Source organism: Gracilinanus agilis, chromosome 1 (assembly GCF_016433145.1).
Source record: "Gracilinanus agilis isolate LMUSP501 chromosome 1, AgileGrace, whole genome shotgun sequence".
In the NCBI taxonomy this organism is placed as follows: Eukaryota; Metazoa; Chordata; class Mammalia; order Didelphimorphia; family Didelphidae; genus Gracilinanus; species Gracilinanus agilis.
The window spans coordinates 277,561,814-277,581,132 of NC_058130.1; the positions used below are offsets into that span (position 1 = coordinate 277,561,814).

The 19,319-nt window shown below is 33.8% G+C and overlaps 1 protein-coding gene across 1 annotated transcript in view; it reads left to right on the plus strand.

Moving 5' to 3' along the window:
- The window catches only part of DMXL1 (Dmx like 1), a 198,971-nt gene that overhangs the window by 104,933 nt on the left and 74,719 nt on the right, over nt 1–19,319 (plus strand). Inside the window, exons 26-29 of the mRNA XM_044680002.1 lie at nt 3,947–4,023; nt 4,783–4,910; nt 5,722–5,970; nt 6,368–6,481. Of these exons, the coding sequence (XP_044535937.1) occupies nt 3,947–4,023; nt 4,783–4,910; nt 5,722–5,970; nt 6,368–6,481 (568 nt within the window). The remainder of the gene's footprint in view (nt 1–3,946; nt 4,024–4,782; nt 4,911–5,721; nt 5,971–6,367; nt 6,482–19,319) is intronic.

Below are 19,319 nucleotides of genomic sequence, written 5' to 3' on the forward strand. Positions count from 1 at the left end.
CTGTTGATATGGTCAATTATGTGGATGGTTTTCCTAATGTTGAACCAACCTTGCATTCCTGGTATAAATCCCACCTGATCATGGTGGATAATCTTCTTAATTACTTGCTGGAGTCTCTTTTAAGTTCTTTTTTTGTTGTTGATTGCTCAGTTTTCTACTTATTTCTTGACTTTGAACTTCCTATTAAAGTTGGGCTTTGCTCACTTGGTGGTGGGAAGCACTATTTCAAGCTTCAGGTTTTTTCATGCTGCTCCTTTCAGACCTAGTTTGGGCGACTTGAAGATTTCAGTGCTTCCATGTTTATGTCATCCAGAGAGAGAGTTATGGTCATTGCTCTCCTCATCTTCCCTCTAATCTTTACCTCTTCGTGTCTAGAACTGTTCAAGTCCCCTGTTCCCGTGTGATTTCCCAGAAGCTCCTTTCCACCCTGGAACTGTGAGCTAGAACTATATATAGGCAACAGAGTTGCCAGTCATCACCAGTTATTCCCAGTGCCAGCAAAGAGTCCCCTGTAATCTGTTTCTGATCAATTGTCTTATCCCCTTACCAGCTTTGTGCTAAAACACTCAAAAATCCTCTGTTTACTACAATAACCACCTCTACAGCCCATCAGTGGTATTGCTGCCAGTTTTGGACCAGTAATTACCTTGGTATCACAGACCTCTCTTTCTGACCTCTGAAATTGTCACTGACATTTTGTTGGCTCTGCTGATACAATATTTGATTTGAGGTATTATTTGGTATTGTTTAGGTGGGAATATTAGGGTTCAAGTAGTTGTTTCCTCTAATCTGTCAGTTTGCCTCTGATCCTGCCTTATTCTTTTATGTGAAAGTGGAGTAGATCTTTATGTTGATCATTTTTACTGATTAGTATTTAGTGGCCTTTTTGCTTTTTATAAATATTTGGTTTTCATTGGCAATAGAGAAAAACATTTTATAAGCTTTTGCAATTTCTACCAGAAGCTACTGATTTTGGAATGAGCTCTATTTTACAGAAATAACATATTGTTTGTGAAAATGTGGTATATGCTGGTGATGGAATACTATTGTGCTAAAAGGAATAATAAATTGAAGGAATTCCAAGTAAATTGGAAAGACCTCCAGGAACTGATGCAGAGCGAAAGGAGCAGAGCCAGAAGAACACTATACACAGAGACTGATATACTGTGGTAAAATAAAATGTAATGGACTTCTGTACTGGCAGCAATGCAATGACCCAGGACGATCTGGAGGGACTTATGGAAAAGAACACTACCCACATTAAGAGGAAGAACTGCAGGAGAGGAAACACAGAATGAAATCAACTGCTTGAATACATGGGTTGATGAGGACATGATTGGAGATCGAAAGTAACATACCAATGCAACTATCAACAATTTGGAAATAGGTCTTGATTAATGACACATGTTAAAACCAGTGGCAATTCATATCGGCCAGGGGAGAGAGGGAGGCCGTGGGGTGAAGGGGAAAGTAAGAGCATAAATCATGTAACCATGTTAACTTTTCTAAAATATAAATATTAATACATGTTTAAAAAATGAATGTGATAATTATCCATTTGAAAAAGGAGATAGTTTTTTTTTTTAATTTTTCATTTAAACCCTTATCTTCTGTCTTGAACGCAAGACAGAAGATATTGTTTATTGGCTCTAAGGCAGAAGAGTAGTAAGGGTTAGGCAATGGGGGTCGTGTGACTTGCCCAGGGTCACACAGCTAGGGAGTGTATGAGGCCAGATTTGAACCTAGGACTTCCCATCTCTAGGCCTGGCTCTCAATCTACTGAGCCACCCAGCTACTCCCCATAGTTTTTTTTTAAATGGTAGACTCACATTATCACAAAAAGTGCTGTACTTAATTAGCATATGCTGAGCCTGAATTTTTTTTTTAATATTTTATTTTTTAGAAAAAATTTCCATGATTACATGATTCTCGTTTTTACTTTCCCCTTTACCCCCCTTCACCCCTCCATATCCAATGCACATTTCCACTGGTTTTAACATGTGTGATCAATCAGGACTTATTTACATATTATTGATAGTTGCATTGGTGTGGTCGTTTAGGGTCTCTATCCCCAACCATGCCCGCATCAAACCATGTGTTTAAGTGGTTGTATTTCTTCCTGTGTTTCTACTCCTGCAGTTCTTCCTCTGAATGTGGGTAGCGTTCTTTTCCATAAATCCCTCAGAACTGTCCTGTGTCATTGCAGTGCTGCCAGTACAGAAGTCCTTTACATTCTATTTTACCACAATGTATCCATCTCTGTGTACAATGTTCTTCTGGCTCTGCTCCTTTCACTCTGCATCAGTTCCTGGAGGTTTTTCCAGTTCACATGGAATTCTTACAGTTTATTATTCCTTTGAGCACAATAGTATTCCATCACCAGCATATACCAACATTTGTTTAGCCATTCCCTAATTGAAGGGCATACCCTTGCTTTCCAGTTTTTTGCCACCACAAAAAGTGCAGCTATAAATATTTTTGTACAAGTCTGTTTATCTATGATCTCTTTGGGGTACAATCCCAGCAATGCTATGGCTGGATCGAAGGGCAGGCAGTCTTTTAGAGCTCTTTGGGCATAGTTCCAAATTGCTATCCAGAATGGTTGGATCAATTCACAACTCCACTAACAATGCATTAATGTCTCAATTTTGCCACATCCCCTCCAACATTCATTACTCTCCCCTGCTTTCATTTTAGCCAAACTGCTGGGTGTTAGTGGTACCTCAGTGTTGTTTGGTTTGCATTTCTCTAATTATTAGGGATTTAGAACACTTTCTCATGTGCTTATTGATAGTTTTGATTTCTTTATCTGAAAATTGCCTATAAATGGGTCCCTTCTCATTTATCAATTGGGGAATGGCTTGATTTTTTTATACAATTGATTTAGCTCCTTGTATATTTGAGTAATTAGACCTCTGTCAGAGTTTTTTGTTATAAAGGTTTTTTCCCAGTTTGTTGTTTCCCTTCTGATTTTGGTTGCATTGTTTTTGTTTGTACAAAACCTTTTTAATTTAATCAAAATTATTTTACATTTTGTAATTTTTTCTAACTCTTGCTTGGTTTTAAAATTTCCCTTTCCCATAGATCTGACAGGTATACTATTCTATGTTCACCAAATTTTCTTAGTTTCCTTCTTTATATTCAAGTCATTCACCCATTCTGAATTTATCTTGGTGTAAAGTGTGAGATATTGATCTAATAAGCCTAATCTCTCCCATATTGTTTTCCAATTTTCCCAACAGTTTTTGTCAAATAGTGGATTTTCGACCCTAAAATTGGGCTCTTTGGGTTTATCATAGACAGTCTTGCTGATGTCACTTACTCCTAATCTATTCCATTGATCCTCCCTTCTCTCTCTTAGCCAGTACCATATTGTTTTGATGACTGCTGCTTTATAGTATAGTTTAATATCTGGTACTACTACTAGGCCACCTTCCTTCACATTTTTTTTTTCATTATTTCCCTTGATATTTCCCTTGATGAGATAATCATGTGATTTTTGTTGGTTTGCTTCTTGATATGGTCAATTATGTGAATGGTTTTCCTGATGTTGAACCATCCTTGCATTCCTAGTATAAATCCCACTTGATCATAATGAATAAACCCTACTGATCTGAGCCTGAATTTTTAACAATAGAATTTTGGGGGTATATAACCAGTAGTAGAATGTTTGGGTAAGACATTTTAAAAAGTTTATTTGAAAAATTCCCGAATTGTATTTTACAACTCTACCCATCACTGATGATTATGTTTGTACCATCTCTGCAACTCTGACTGTTCTATCTTCTGACATCTTTGATGATTGCTGAGCATAGGATGATACCTTAGGGTTATTTTGATTTGTATTTTTCCTACTTAGTGATTTTTAGTATTCTTTTATAAGGTTAATTTATTTTTTATTCTAATGTCTTTTGAAAAGTTATATTTTGTGGGATTTTTTTTCCAGGTATATATAATGCATACATTGGCAGCATCCCTCTCTGCTTGTATTTATCAGTGTCTTTGTGGTGGCCATAACTATAGGTAAATACCTTTTTTTAATTAACATTTAAAAGTGTTCTTTATTACTCAAGAAAGTTTTGTTGAATTGTAGTATTTAAAAATCCTATGAGAAACTAAATAAAGCAATATTTTTATTAAAATTATAAACAACCCTCTCAAAACTTGATTGTGTGGTATTTTTTACATTAGTTGAAGATGGGTCTTGTCCTAAAGTCAAATAAACTTGAATTCTGTTTAATCAAAGATAAATGAGGCTGATTACAGTAGATAATTGGATTATATATACTTCTTGTCATTTTATTTCTTTTTGTTTTAACTTTTAGGCCATTCTTATTATGTTTTCAGATGATGGCAAAGACCTTGGTAAAAGTAGGTATTTGGCAACGTGAAAGATAAAAGGAGACTTTTGCAGCATTAGGCTTAAACTAACTAGACAATGAAGTTTATAGTTATGTGGGGCTAAAAGTATCTATACCAAACCTGATCCAAGGTAGCTTCCAGGAAAGAAGGAAGTCAACAGGCCACTTCACTTCTAATTTGGAAAAGATAGGTTGACCCAATCTAAAAAACTATAAATAAAATTTTTTTAAACACATGAATTGATAAATAAATAAAATTGATATACATGAAACAAAGTTTATCTTTGTAGTAAAACAATAAAACCTAACATCAACATTTTACTAAAACAGTATCTGTTTTTGAAAGGCATTCTGGATATTAAAATATATCAAAATATTTATAATCATAGGTAAAAATACAAATATTGTATCTTTTCCATAGTTCATTGCAAACAAATCAGTTCACTGGAATGGTATACCAGACATTGCTGTTTCCTCATCGACACTCCTTGAAAACAACAAGCTTAGATGAAACTATAACTCCTAATACTTCTCCAGCTCAGTGGCCAGGTAAAAATTATTTATTTTAGATGTTTGGTAATCTCTTTAATCTTTTTGAACATTTTAAAAAGTGATGTTGCTTTCTTTTGTTTTTATATCACTTTTTATTTCTACCATATCACTTCCCCTTCTTATCAGAGATGAACATTTTTAATAAAAAAAGTGGGGGTGGTGAAGAAAGGTCAAAATTAACTAAGCATTTCAATAGTGTCTGACAGTATGTGTAGTGTTTTATACCTGTATACAATCTTCCATCTTTGTAATGAAGGATGGGAGGGGTATTTTTTCTCATTTTCAGGGTCACACTTAAGTGTTACAATCATACAAAATTTTAAAGCTTTTTTCATCTTATACTAAATGCCAGGTTTTTGGCCAAAAGAAGGTTTATTAAAAAAAAACAAAAAAACTTGTCATTTAACATTTTAATTGTACAGATAAAAGTTACAAATCATTTAACACTAGTTTTTTTTGTAAAACATTTAGGCCAAAATAGAATAATAATTTCACATTTGAATTTTACCATTTTTATATTAGCAATTCAATTTTCATGGTAGATCCATTTCCTAATTGCTAATATATTTCAAATCCCTTTTTATAATACCATTATTAGAATGCTTTTTTCTCTTTGTGTTTGAACTATTCTGATGTGTGTAATATAATATTGATCTATTTGAAACTTTTTTGTGACTGGAATAATTTTCTTAATTGGTAAGAATTAACTGAAGTTCTTTGATATTTGACCAAAAACTAAATAATTATTTTAATCTTGAGCTGGAAAACATTATAAGAGATTATTCTTATCTTTTTTCGTTTGTTGCAGGAATTACTGCTCTTATTCGCCTTTTGAATTCTGCTGGGGAGGAAGCTCAATCTGGACTTACAGTTTTACTTTGTGAAATTCTCACAGCAGTTTATCTTAGTCTTTTCATCCATGGTCTGGCAACACATTCTAGTAATGTGCTATTTCGAATTGTGGCCCACCCTCTAAATGAAAAAATGTGGTCTGCTGTCTTTGGTGGAGGTGCTCACATTCCTAACAAAGAACAAACAGCATCAAAAGCTGTAACTGGTTAGTTTTTGCTTTATTTAATGCTAAGTGATTTATTCTAATTGTAAAAATGATCAATTATTCTGATTGCTTTTTAAAGTTAAAAATCCCTAAGCCCATGTGACTAAGATTTAGTCATGTGTTTGTAATTTGTTCTAAAGCAAATTCTTTTCATTTGGGGGGACAAATTGGTTTTAAAGTAGAGGGAACACTCAATATTAATTGAACATTTCTTGTACTATTTTTAGTCTCCAAATTTATTTTACCATTAATGTATTTAATCTCTTTTAGGATTAAGAATGTTAAAATGTGATTTCTTCATTGTTTCAAAAAATGTTTTAACGTAATTTCATAAATTGTAAATATTGCCCTTATCTTCCACTATTGCAAGTACAGACTCTCTTTTCTCTTTTGGCAGGAAGATACTTTTCTATGCCTAGTCCACACCAAGTAGTAGTGTTCTCCATGGAGTGTGTGGGGTTTTCCAAAGCTCTTACAGCCATCAGTTCTCATAACACTACCAGTCTTTCAGGCAAGATATCAGATTCAGAAATAGGCTTTTTTAGTCCAGTCTGCTATATGTTTTGGCGGGGTGCGAGGTGGAGGGAAGGGTTATGCTTTTGTTGCATTTGGCATTTATAGAAAATAGAGCTTCTTAAGAAAATTCCCTTTCAGTAGCCATGATCTTGATTCTAAAGATGAATTATCATTTTAAGGTGATTCAATATTTAAATTTCTCTCAAGTTATTTTTGAAGTACTCATTTGACTTTAAAGATTATGATCATGGCAAATCAGAGTATGGCATGAAATAATCAGAAGTGCTTTTCAAATGAGACTGCTTTTATATATTATGGATATAGATATCAGGAATTTGGACTTCTAAGTGTTTATAATGCCATTTAAAGTGAATTTTAAATATAATGTTTTGGAAACAATGTGATTGCTTATTGTAGTAAATGATATACTAAATTTTAAAAAACTTAATAATGCCAAGTTTTATAGAACAGAAAAGTAAAAAAAGAAAAAATTCTCTTATCTATGCCTTTATTTTGAGATTTAGCAATCCATATATGTCCTTTTGCTTTTTTGGTATAGCAAAGTAATCTATTTCTAAAACCTCTTTTTTCTACTGCATTTATATTTTGAGCAACTTAAATTTTAAAAATTATCCAACAACAACTTGGAATATATGATGCCCTTTCTGGGGAAGAAATATAGACTTCTTAATTAGTTACATTTTGTGAAAATCAATTTTAAATACTGTTGTATAAAGCTAATGATATATATGTATATAAATATAAAAACAAAACATTTCTTGACTTACAAAGGAGAAGGAATGCAGGAGAGGGAACTGAAGGAGAAGGAATTGTTTACAATGATTGCAGCACTTTGAATTGTGGAAAAAGCCAAAGGATTAATTTGAGAAGTACTTTGAGAGGACTTCAAGAGTTTTGCTCAAGCAAAAGAGAAGGATCTGAAGAATAAATAAAGGAGCAGGAGGAGGACTTGAGGTTAAGAACTAAAAGCTCAACAGGGTGGAGCAAGAGAAATTAAACAAATTAGTGCAACACCAGATTAGTCAGAGCAGGAAATTAAGCTAATTGTTGCTGTCAGTGTGCATAAAGATGCTAAAGAATCTGCCAGTAGCAGAAGAAGTAAAGCAAATAAAAATTGGTGAGTTTTAAATCCTTCACAGAAATTCATTCGTAGAAATTCAGCTGAGTTACCATTGACAAGGAAGATAAGATAAAAGATCTCACTTCCAAGTTATTGGGTGGAGGGAAAATTTTGCAGTATTTGTGTATAGACAAACCAAATATTTGTATTTCTGCAATAATCAAGTGCCTGCTTTCCTGACTCAAAGTATAGACTAATCAATCAGTTAATGAGCATTTATTATATAATAACACATACTGTGGGTTAACTATATACAGGTATTAGATCTATACAAGCATTATTGTTTAATATGGTTAAGCTACTATGCTAAAAACTGGAGACAAAAAAAATTGTTACTTTCTCTCAAGAGCTCAAGAAAGGGGCTTGAGAAATGCTCTCTACTCTCCGTGTTAACTTGGACAATTAATTGTTCCTTAATAACAAGGTTTAATATGGAAACATGAAAAAAGGGATTTGAAGAAGCATTATTGCTAATGGTGGCAAATCAGACTATGATCTGAAATAATTAGAAGTGCATTGCAAGTGACTGATCTCTTTCCAGAAGTTTGAGTGTTGAAATATGTGACACAAGAGAAGGAGAAAAAGAATCACATCATTTAGAACTAAGAAACAGATTTGGAATCTCTGAAGAGGAAGAAGCTAGATAATTGCCTCTGGTAATGGTGACCCACAGTGACATTCATTTTAGTGTTATTATGGCAGCCAATTGTGGAACTCATAACAATAGAGAATTTATATGCAAGGCATGACAGAGAAGTTCCTTAACACTTACTGATGATTGTTAGAGGCACAAATGATACAGCTAAATGGAACCTAGAAAGCATTACTAAAGATAAATAAATCTTGTGCAAATTAAAATATTAGTGGCATAGATGCTGTTTATTTCTGCTGCCTAATAAAGGCAAAGGATTCAGAAGAGAAAAGTAGATTTGTATGATTGGTAGCTAATTAAGAAGATAGCAGCTGAGATTCACAAAGCAAAATATTGCAAATGCAGTGTATAGTTATTTATTAGATATGATGAACTAGAGAACCTAATACAACTAAGCAAATTTAACATTATCAATATCACTGAGATTATACAAGATGAGACCCACAGCTCAAGTTTGTTAGGGTAGTATTAAGTATCAAAAAGGTACATGCTATCAAATGTGGAAGCATGGTAGAGAAGAGTTCAATTATTATCAATAGATAGGAATAACTGCCTCTAGATTTGAGTACAGAAACAAAAAGGGGAAATGAGTGGTTTAGGAAATCAATTCCAAGCCTGAAGGCCCTATAGAGTTGTGATAGTGGACTACAGTTATATTGGCATGCGTTGGACCTCTCTCTACCAAAAGCAGAGCAACTTGTAATTTCTTTAATTGTCATAATCATTTCATCTTTCAGATCTTTGCAGAACAAAGAAAGTTAAATTTTATTCTGGTCTTCACCAGCAGGGAGGGGCCACTTGCTTAGGTGGAAATGATGTAAATCTTGAATGGAAATGATTATTCTGCTTCAGTTTTTTGATAGAAAAGGAAGGAGAAAGTCTGTCATATATACTAAATTTTAGGAGAGGATAGATATGATTTCCGGGACTAAAATGTTTCCAGGGAATTCATGTTGAGTGGAAGAGGAGGTGGGGTGGGATGCAGAGAAAGTTTTGAATTGGAAGTCACAAATTGGGTGTGGAGGTTGGGGAAGGCTCCAATGAGAATGAAAAGGTGAGTTGTCTAAAGAGGCCAGCATAAATGAACACACATTTATATACTCTGACTGCAACTGACAACTTCATTTCCTCTCATCTGGTAACCTTTCATTTTACCAATTTGTTTTACTTTATCTCTTGATATCATTTAATTTCTTGATTTCTCATACTTCGGCTCATATTCTCTTTCTGCTCCAAAAAATTAGGAAAGAGGGAAGAACCAAAAGGAAGTGATCGACAGTATTGAATCTTTCTAAATGGTTAAGAAGTATGAGGATTCATAAAAGACTATTAGATCTGTCAATTAAGAGATCATTGGTAAATTTGGAGAAGATGTGTGTATAGTAAGGTCAAAAGCCAGATCACAAATGTTTAGAAAAGAAAAGGAAATGTAGGTACCTAGAAGTATCAAGTGATAGGATGTGAGGGCCAGGTAATCAGGAGTAAAAACCCATTGTCACAGCTGCAGAGAGAGAGAAAGTCAGAGTGAAAGTGAAAGAGAGGAAAAAATAGAGATAGAAAGAGCAAATATCAGAATGACTGAGAGAGACCCTGAGTGAGTAAGAGACACAGCACAATGATTTGTATTTAGGTGTACCATTTATCATGACAAAGCAAGATTTTTATAGAGTATAGAGTTTTAAGCATTACATCATTTAAGAGGTGTAAATTTCTCATAGAATATTATTTGTGAAAAAGCTTTACCCATAATATTTCTAAGGCATTTCTACAAAACCAAGCAATTAAGGAATATTGACAGCAACTTGGAGAATTACAGAAATCAGGGGGAAAAAAGAGTCTGGGTCATTTGGTCATGATATTACAGAAGTTTCTTTGGTCATTGAAATAACAAACAACTCCAGGGTTATTATAAAGGAAGCTTTCCAGAGATGTCTTTATTTTATTTATACTTTTTGAGCTGCTATTTTGAGACTCTGGCCTTGCCAAAGAAATCTCAGGCAAGCTCATAATCATGTATTTATGGCTGCTTTTCCTCAGTGGACCTAATTTGTGTTACTTAGGTTCCTCCATATAGTAGTATAGATTACTTTCTCAAGCAGGTTAGGCAAAAATGGGAAGCTAGACATAGGATGATAGCTAATAGGTATAGTAGGATCAAGTGAGGATTTTGTTTTGTTTTGTTTTTAAAGATATGGGAAATATGGGTGTGTTTATAGGCAGCAGAAAAATAGCCAGTAGATAGGAGAGATTTGAAGATGAAAGGGAGCAGAATGATATGTTTGGCCAATATTCTGGGGAAGAAGGGATTGTATTCAAAGGAGGATGCACATAAAGGAAGAGATAAGACTTGACTAGAGGGGCCACTTATTCAATGGAGATCAGAGTAAAAAAGATGGAGGAAGGTGTTTGAGTGATTTGAGATGAGAAAAAGTGTAGAAGGGAATGCTCTAGGTAAATGCCCCTAAACTTTTTCAGTGAAGTATGAAGTAAAATTCTTAGCAGGGATGATTGGAAGAAAAGTGTTATGGGGGCCTTATGAATGAATTAAAAGGTATGAAAAAGCATCTGTTCAGAAGGAAATAGAGATTAGAGAGGAGTAGAATGATTGCCTTATTACATTGAGAGTTCAATAAAAATTAGATAACAACTTTGTACTGGACTGAATTAGTAGTTTCATAATTTTTTCCAACTTTAGCAGCACAGTAGTAGCAAAAAAAAAAAGAAAACAAAAACAATCCATTATCAATGATGAAACAAGGGAACAGGAAATTTAATAGTAAAGGTTAATCTGGTTCATCATGGGTCAAACTAGGGAAGAGAGTGTATATTTGCTGAGATGATGGTTTGGGAAAGAACCAAGGAGAGGATGGGATGGAAATTTCAGGGTCACAAGCAGTGATTGTAAGGCACAGAAAAAGATGTAATGACAAATGAATATAACTGGATAGAGTAATTTTTTAGTTTATATACAGGGAAGTAGAGCTCAAGATTAATGCTGTGACCTTCTGTGTGTAGAGTGTAGGTAGAGCAGAGTTTTTGGGTCCTGGCATCTAAGTAGACTGAGGAACTAAAATGTTAGATATATTTGGGAGATCATCACCTCTGGTGTGAGAGTAGAACTTATGAAAAGAAAAGCTGTGCCCTAGGCACTGAACTCATTGAGAAAGGAAGGCTGTCCTAGAGGCTGATCAATAATAAATAAAATGATCAGTATTGGGTAATGAATTTGGATAGTGAAGACAAAAGGAAAACAGGTTGTTGAGTAATAGTGGTGGAAGGATAGAGTGGAAGTTACCATGAAGAGTAAGGAGTATTTTGATTCCTCTACTGGAACCATTGAGGCAACCAGGGAATGAATCATCTGTGACCATACTAAATCATACACTAAGTCATATGTACCCCAAAATAGGCAGGGATTATTTTCAAATCCTCTCTTAACTTGGCATTTTCCCCAGTTAAATATTTGCTGTCCTAAGCAAATTAAGTTGGCTTATGATATACTGGATAAGATAATAAGAGACAGAAGGTAGTTCTTATGTTTTTTTCATATCCTTTTTTTCTGTCAAGGATTTTTAACTAGACAAGATAGAATAAAAATGACTATCAGCTAGCTGATACTCAAGACAAGTAAGGCAATAATAAAAGTGTCCCTTGATAAATTCTATTCCTTTTTCTTAAATCCATGAAAGAATTGGTATCTGTTTGAGCCATTATTGTTCTTCAAAAGATTGTACAGTTTGGGAGGGCCAGTGCAAAATTGCAGAAAGCTTATTTTCAAAAAGGAAGAAAAGGATAAATTCTGCAAACTATCATTTGTTCATATGACTTAGGCTCTGGGTAACAATTGAATGTATTATTGAAGGGCTAGTCAGTGAGCTTATAAAACGGAAATGGTGATCACAAAGAACCTTTATGGCTTTACCAAGTCTACCCTGGATTTCCTAGACTAAATTAATTTCTTTTGTTTTTAATTGGTTACTTCCTGAAGAGAGGCCAGGAAGATAAAACTTATTGTGTGTCCGTGGGTAAGTCAGACGAGTCAACATAGATAAAAATGTTTTGCAAACTTTAAAGTGCCATATGAATGTTAGCTATTACATTTCTTAATCTATCTGAACCCTAAGGAATTCTATTCAATTAAGAAACAGGCATTTATTATAAAGTTTAGTTTTTCAAATAACAGAAATATATTCTCCCTTTTTCCTAAGTAAGAAAACAAAACAAAACACCCCCCCAAATATGAATATTCAAACAAAACATTCCTGTGTTGGCCATGACCCAAAAATATGTGTCTGTATTACCTCTCTCAGGAAGGCAGCATCATGTTTCATCCTATGGAATTTTCAATATTGTGTTGATTGGTATTTATAGTTATTTTTCTTTGTAATGTTTGTAATCAACAAAAATTTGTTAAATACCTCTTCTCTGCCAGGCACTGTTCTAGGAACTAGAAATACAAAAGACAAAATTAAAAATCTTGGACCTCAAGGAGCATCTATCATATGGAGACAACACATATGCATATAAATAAACGGAAAATATATACCAAAAAATAAAAGGGAATTTTGGGGTCAGGGAGTGAGAGGGAGATAGTATTAGCAATTTTAAATAAGCATCATGTAGAAGTGACATCTGAGCTTAACTTTGAAGAGCTTTTATAGTCTTAGTGGCAGAGTTGAGGATAGTGCATTATAAGTATGTGGAACATCTTATGCAAAGGCATAGAGACAGTTTAACCAGTGGAATATGGAAGGAATAAGTGAAAAAACAGTACTAAGAAAGAAAAGGAAAGGAGGTCATTTGTGCCCATCAAAGTGCTAACATGGCAAGAAGGAAAGATATCTATGAACAGCCCAGTCCCCAGGGAGGTATGCAGGATACACTCCACAAGTAGTCTGCCATAGCAGGGTGCCATGTCAGGTGGTCATAGCAGGTACAATTACCAAGGACTGAGTCTCTCCCTACCCTCAGTTATGGAGGATGAGGAGTTTTTGACATGTTTGCATAGAATGAATGATATTTGTGTTTTTCTATGTACACCTAAGTTTAAAAATTCATAAGCTTATGATAGAGGTTATAGTTTGAAAAAGGTCTGGGGAGCAATATGAATTAGCTATGTAGGTTAGTTACTATGAAAACTAATGCATTGTGTCCAGGACAGGAGAGCTGTGAGTGCCATACAGGAACTGTGCCTTAGCTAGATCACATCTGGAATCAAGTGTTCATTTCCAATCAAGATGTTGATAAACAAGAGAGGCTAGTCGAGGGAAAACAGGATGGTAAGGCCAGTGAAAAATCTATTGAAGGGTCTAAGGATTTTGGCCCCAAGAAGAGAAAATTTAGGGTGTGAGTGCAAGGGAATATGATGACTATGTTTAATCATTTCAAGTATATTTTTGACTCCTGGAAACAGATCTAGAAGCAATGTTGCAAGTAGGTAAATTTAAGGATTAAATTTAGGAAAAACTTTCAAACAATTGGTTATTCAAATTTTTTTTTTTTTTTAACATTTTTAAACCCTTAACTTCTGTTTACTGGCTCCTAGGTGGAAGAGTGGTTAAGGGTGGGCAATGGGGGTCAAGTGACTTGCCCAGGGTCACCCAGCTGGGAAGTGTCTGAGGCTGGATTTGAATCTAGGACCTCCTGTCTCTAGGCCTGACTCTCAATCCACTGAGCTACCCAGCTGCCCCCGGTTATTCAAAATTAATGTGATTTGTATGACACTGGGAGTCTTCCAATTAAAGTTTGATGACCGTCTCAGGCATGAAGTACAAAGGTTTGGTACTTATTTGCTTATGTGTTTTATGATTCCTTCCTAATCTGAGAGAGTGATTCTACAATTTAGGATTAGTGACTTCAGAAAAGATGTTTCCTAGTGCCCCATTTCCTGAGACTATAATAAGTGTACTGAAGGTATATTTCTAGACCTGTTTGAAGTGGAAGAATATTCCTATTTTCTTTCAATGCCTGAAACCTGTCTTTCCATAATATAGATCTGTTTGGCATTGATTGATATTAATTATCATCTCTTTCAGAGTCATACTTTTGGTAAAGAAAAAAACAAACAAAAAACAAAAAAGGACATAATCATGTTTGCTTTTTTGTTGTTAAAATTTTATTTAAATTAATTACTTACAAACAATTGAGAAAAGCTGACCAATTAGACACAGTAAGCCAGGCCAAGACTAGATAAAAACAAATGTGCCAGTTAACCAATGATGAGTAAAACTAGACCTATTGGTGACAAAGTCTGGTGTATGGAAGAAAGTATTAAAAGAAAAATAGAGGAAAAAAGAAAAAAATTAGTGAACTAGAAGTAGTAGTCAAGCTTAGATGTCATTGTGGGGTTTGTAGGAAACAGATCTATTCCAATGGAAGAATGATAGTAGACAACAAAAATAGCCACAAGGAAAGAGGGGGAAAAAATCCTCTGTAGTTTTGGTTAAAGAACTCTTTGAACTTCTTTCAGGATATCAACTATGCCACTTTGAAGCCATGATGTATAGAGCAAAACTCTGAACTCTGAAATGTTCTCTATGCCAAACCTCAGTTGCTTCTGAAGTAATTTTTATATTGTAGCTCTAATCACTATTATCTCACATCCAGATGTAGTGATTAGGGAATTGCTTAAGGCAGCGATGGGCAAACTTTGCCCATCACTGTTGTAGCATAATACAATAATGTGCAAATTGAGAAATCAGAATAACCATAAAAACACTAGCTTATATTTTGATTATAGACTACCTCTGATGACAGTGTTTTTTTTTAATAAACATTGCTGTGCAATTTAGTATTTTATTAATCTTTAGGTATCTAGATACCTGACTTGTTTAAAGTACTATGTGCCTCTACCATATTGGATAGCCTTAGTGTTTTTGGATTTTAAAATAAAATGAATATTTCAAAAAGCCAGAAATTTTAAATTGCCTGAACCTTATAGATATTTCATTTAAATGTAGATGTTTCAAATAATTGAAGAGAAATTTTAAGTCATTGGTTATCAGCTTTGTTTCAGTAAGTCAATTTGCTTCCTAACTTCTCTCACAAATTAAACTTGGAGGTTTCTCTTTAATATATAAACCTAATTTTTTAAAGAAAAGTTTAGGTTGTTTTTTATTGGAATACTGCTTTTGTAGATTAGAAAAAAAATTTAAGGCTATTATTAATTTGGTCACAATTCAAACTCCTCAAATTTCCCTCCAATTTTTAAAAATGTTTCTTTAACATTGCAATTTTTGAGTAGTTAAGAGTTTTCAGGTTGGCTAAATCTTATAGTGCAGGTGTGTTTTGGGGAGATTATGTGGCAGTTGAGTTTTTGGTGTATCTTTTTACTACAGTGGCAATGATCTTGGTAATGAATATTACTTGAGCAGTGATATTTCTGATACAGTGTTTAAGTTTGTTTCTAGTAACAGTCAAGAATCCATAGTTTTTCCTTAAATCTGATATATTTTTTACTTAAAAAACACAACCACAAAAGCACTTTTCATTATTTCTGCATTTTATTATACATATAAGAAACTTTGAATTTCATATTATTGGATTCCTTTAAAAATTTGTAAATTGATTACTGTGATGCTTCGATTTACCCAGTAAATGAAATTCAAAACAAGTACTCTATTGCTCCTTGTGTTATGCATGTCATGTTGGAATGCCATTGGAATGTTAGTGAAGTCCTAGATCCTTTGAAATTTGCTTGCCTTGTGTTGCTTTAATATTTTGTCTCCCTCTAAATACAGACCTGTAAATCCAGATGTTTTTATTCTTAGCAATTTGTGAAGAAAGATTTTTAAAATTAAATATTGAATACTATTTATAGCAGTCTTGAAACAAAAATGAACTTCCCAGATCAGAAGATGGAATACTTTGACCCAGTTTGTTAGCCATTATAGATCATATGCCAATTATAGATCATAATAGATTTATACTTTCAACCTGCAGTTCTTTGACTGTAGAATTAAATTTTTTTTTAAAGTCCTTAAAAAGTGAAGTAACTAACATTCAAGGTTTTAACCTTTTAAGATCACATTTTACAGAATTCAAAATGTAAAATAAATTTTGGAACAATTTAGTTTCTTTTGAAAGATCTGAAAAATTGTTTCCTAATCACACTGGCCTATTGTGTTACTAGGGTCTCAGAAGATAGAATTTCTCAGTTCTAAACTACTGAATTATTTCTCAAGAATTCTATAATTAGATAGTCATTGCCACACATTTGTTCTTACATATTACTGCCAAGTTTCTTCAGTCAAGAGGGAGTTAGTACCTGTCACTATCCTGTTCTCCTTTCTCTTCTGTTCCAAGATGCTCTCTTGAGACTCATTAGTTATTCACCCGAGATGTTTTTACCACAGTCTGAAGCTGGGTATAAATCTTGATTAACTTAGTGGCACCATCCTTTTTTTTTTTTTAAATAATTTTTATATTCTGTTCAAATTCTCTCCCTCTACTTCAGGCCTCATGTGTTAAGAATTCAAGAAATATAATACTTGTTATTCTTGCAAAAATTATATATAATGTATATTCATACATAGATACACACACATAAATATGGGGAGAGAGAGACAGAGAGACTTTGTATGAAGGAAAAAGGCAAGATAAATAAATATATTTTATTCTGCACTGAGAAGATAGAGTCTGTCCCTGAAGGTAGATAGCATTTTTGTTCATGAGTCCTTTGGAATTATATTGATAATTGTATTCATCAGATTAGCTAAATCTTTCACAGTTGATTATCATCACCATATTGTTACTGTTTACAGTGTTCTCCCAGGTGTTTATTTCACTTTGTATAAGCTCATATAAGCCTTCTCAGGTTTTTTTTCTGAAGCCATCTCCTTCATTATTTCTCACAGTACAATAGTATTCTATCAGAATCCTATATCACAACTTGTTCAACCGTTCCTCAGGTGATGGGAATTCCTTCAGTTTTGAGTTTTTTGCTACCACAAAAAGAGCTGCTATAAATATTTTTTACATGTATGGCCCATTTTCTTTTTCTTTGGTCTCTTTGGGACCAGCAGCTGTTATATGCAAATACAGTTAATTTTGTTACGTAGTGACATTGACTTTCACAGTACCATGCAGGCAATGCTTTTAAAGGAGGGATTGTTGATAGATATGAACTCACAGAAAATTATAAATGCATTTGCATTTGATCCTTTTTAGAAGGACAAATACAAAATATCCTATTTACTTCTAAAATGAAAGTGAGCATGCAGTTGTATATTAAATGAATAATATTTAAACTTCAGTTCTGAATAATTCCCATTTAAAAGGGAATGCCTCTCCAAAAACCAATTTCCAATGCCTTTTATATGTAGGTGAACCTGGGTTTCTGAAGCTATGTTAGTTGGGCCCTTGCTGTTACAGATCCTATCTTGTTAGGACTTTGTATAGTAATCCTAGAGACAGGTGGTCATATGAAGCATAACCTAACTAATTTCAGTGAGATTTGTGATAGACATTAGAAGAAGGTAGGGAGGACAGAATTGAATACTACATTAGTAGAAGGAATCGCCAAAGATACTACATTAGTTGAGGATTACCTTTATTGAAAATATAGATCTATAAAGATCTTAAAGAAAGAGAGTGAAAAGGAAATGAAAGAGTGGAGAGAGAAAGGATTTAAAAAGACATAGAAGGAAAGAAGATAAGGGAAGATAAGTAAAGAAAAGTGGAGGCATATGCATATAAGAAAAAAGATAAACACCATGGACTTCTAGCCTCTTAGGATATCGTTTGTTACAGATTTAAAACTGTTGTTAGCTCACAATTAGAGGTGTAAATAGAGATATACTGACATTAACTCATGTTATGGAGGTTTCTTATTCTATTGAAAATAAATTGTTTCAGGTCAAACTTGGAAGTATCAGTAGGGAAATAGCATTTGCATATTCTTATTCACTCCCAATATTCTACAGGAGATAAGTAGATCTCCCTTCTCAAAAAGAAAGATGCCACCTTAGGAACTAATTAGAAGGGCCACAAACCTTAACCACAAAATTACTGAGCACTATGAAACTTAGAGCTTTATTGAATCTGATGCCGCCTACAACCTTTTTTCTCACTTCTAGTTTTCCTCTGAGCTAAAGTTAAATACTGTCTGTGACTACTTAGTTCTATGCAAAGTCAAGTCTATTAGATCTGGAAGTGATTTGATCAACACCCAAATGAATGAGGGTATTTGCATTATTGTATCTAATAGTGGTTTTTACGTGGCAATAAATGTTGACTGGATGAATCTGTCTTTGGAGAAATGATGTAGATATACTGTCATATTCTTTGCGCCCATTCTATAAGAGCTCTTGCCTTTTTCTGTTGCTTTGAAAGTTAGATGTAAGCCTAAAGAAAAAGTTAGACACAAGGTAATTCCTAAACCTGGTTTAAGCGATTATGGGATCATTTTTTTTTCTGGTGCTTTCATTTGTTTGTGTATTCCTTAGCTTGGGTAGACATTACAGTTTCTTAAACCTGTACCGTATTTAATTTTGTTTTACTTTCTCTGTAGCCTACTTTAAGATGTTAAGTTTGAGTATGAATTTAGAATTATAAGTAAGAGCTACCATTTCAGTAATTTAATGCTTCAAGGATCTGTTATTTAATTGGAGTTGGTACCTCTCCATTTGGTACAAAAACCTTCATAAATAGTTTTTAAGTGCTGCTATGTCCAGTGCCTTGATGAGCTTCTTTGACTAGAACTTAATTTTTTTAGTCTTTGGACAAAAGACATACTATCCATAAATATGTTTGTGTCAGAAACCTTTAAAAATTTGATAGGACCTCTCAGAAATCAGGAGTCATCTCTGTTCCACTCTAAGGCATCAAGTAAGATTTTGGAGGTAGGCCTGAAAACATAAAAGCAAAATAATTGCCCAGGGAGATTTCCTTTTCCTTCTGAAAAGTTCTATTTTCTCAGAATTTGAAGAAATTAAAGGCACAAGGCCTAAATATTTTCTCTATCCTCTCCTTAATCTAGAGCAGATTTCTGGTAAATATCTTTTTACTGATATCTTGTAGTCTTAATACTTTCTACCCTAA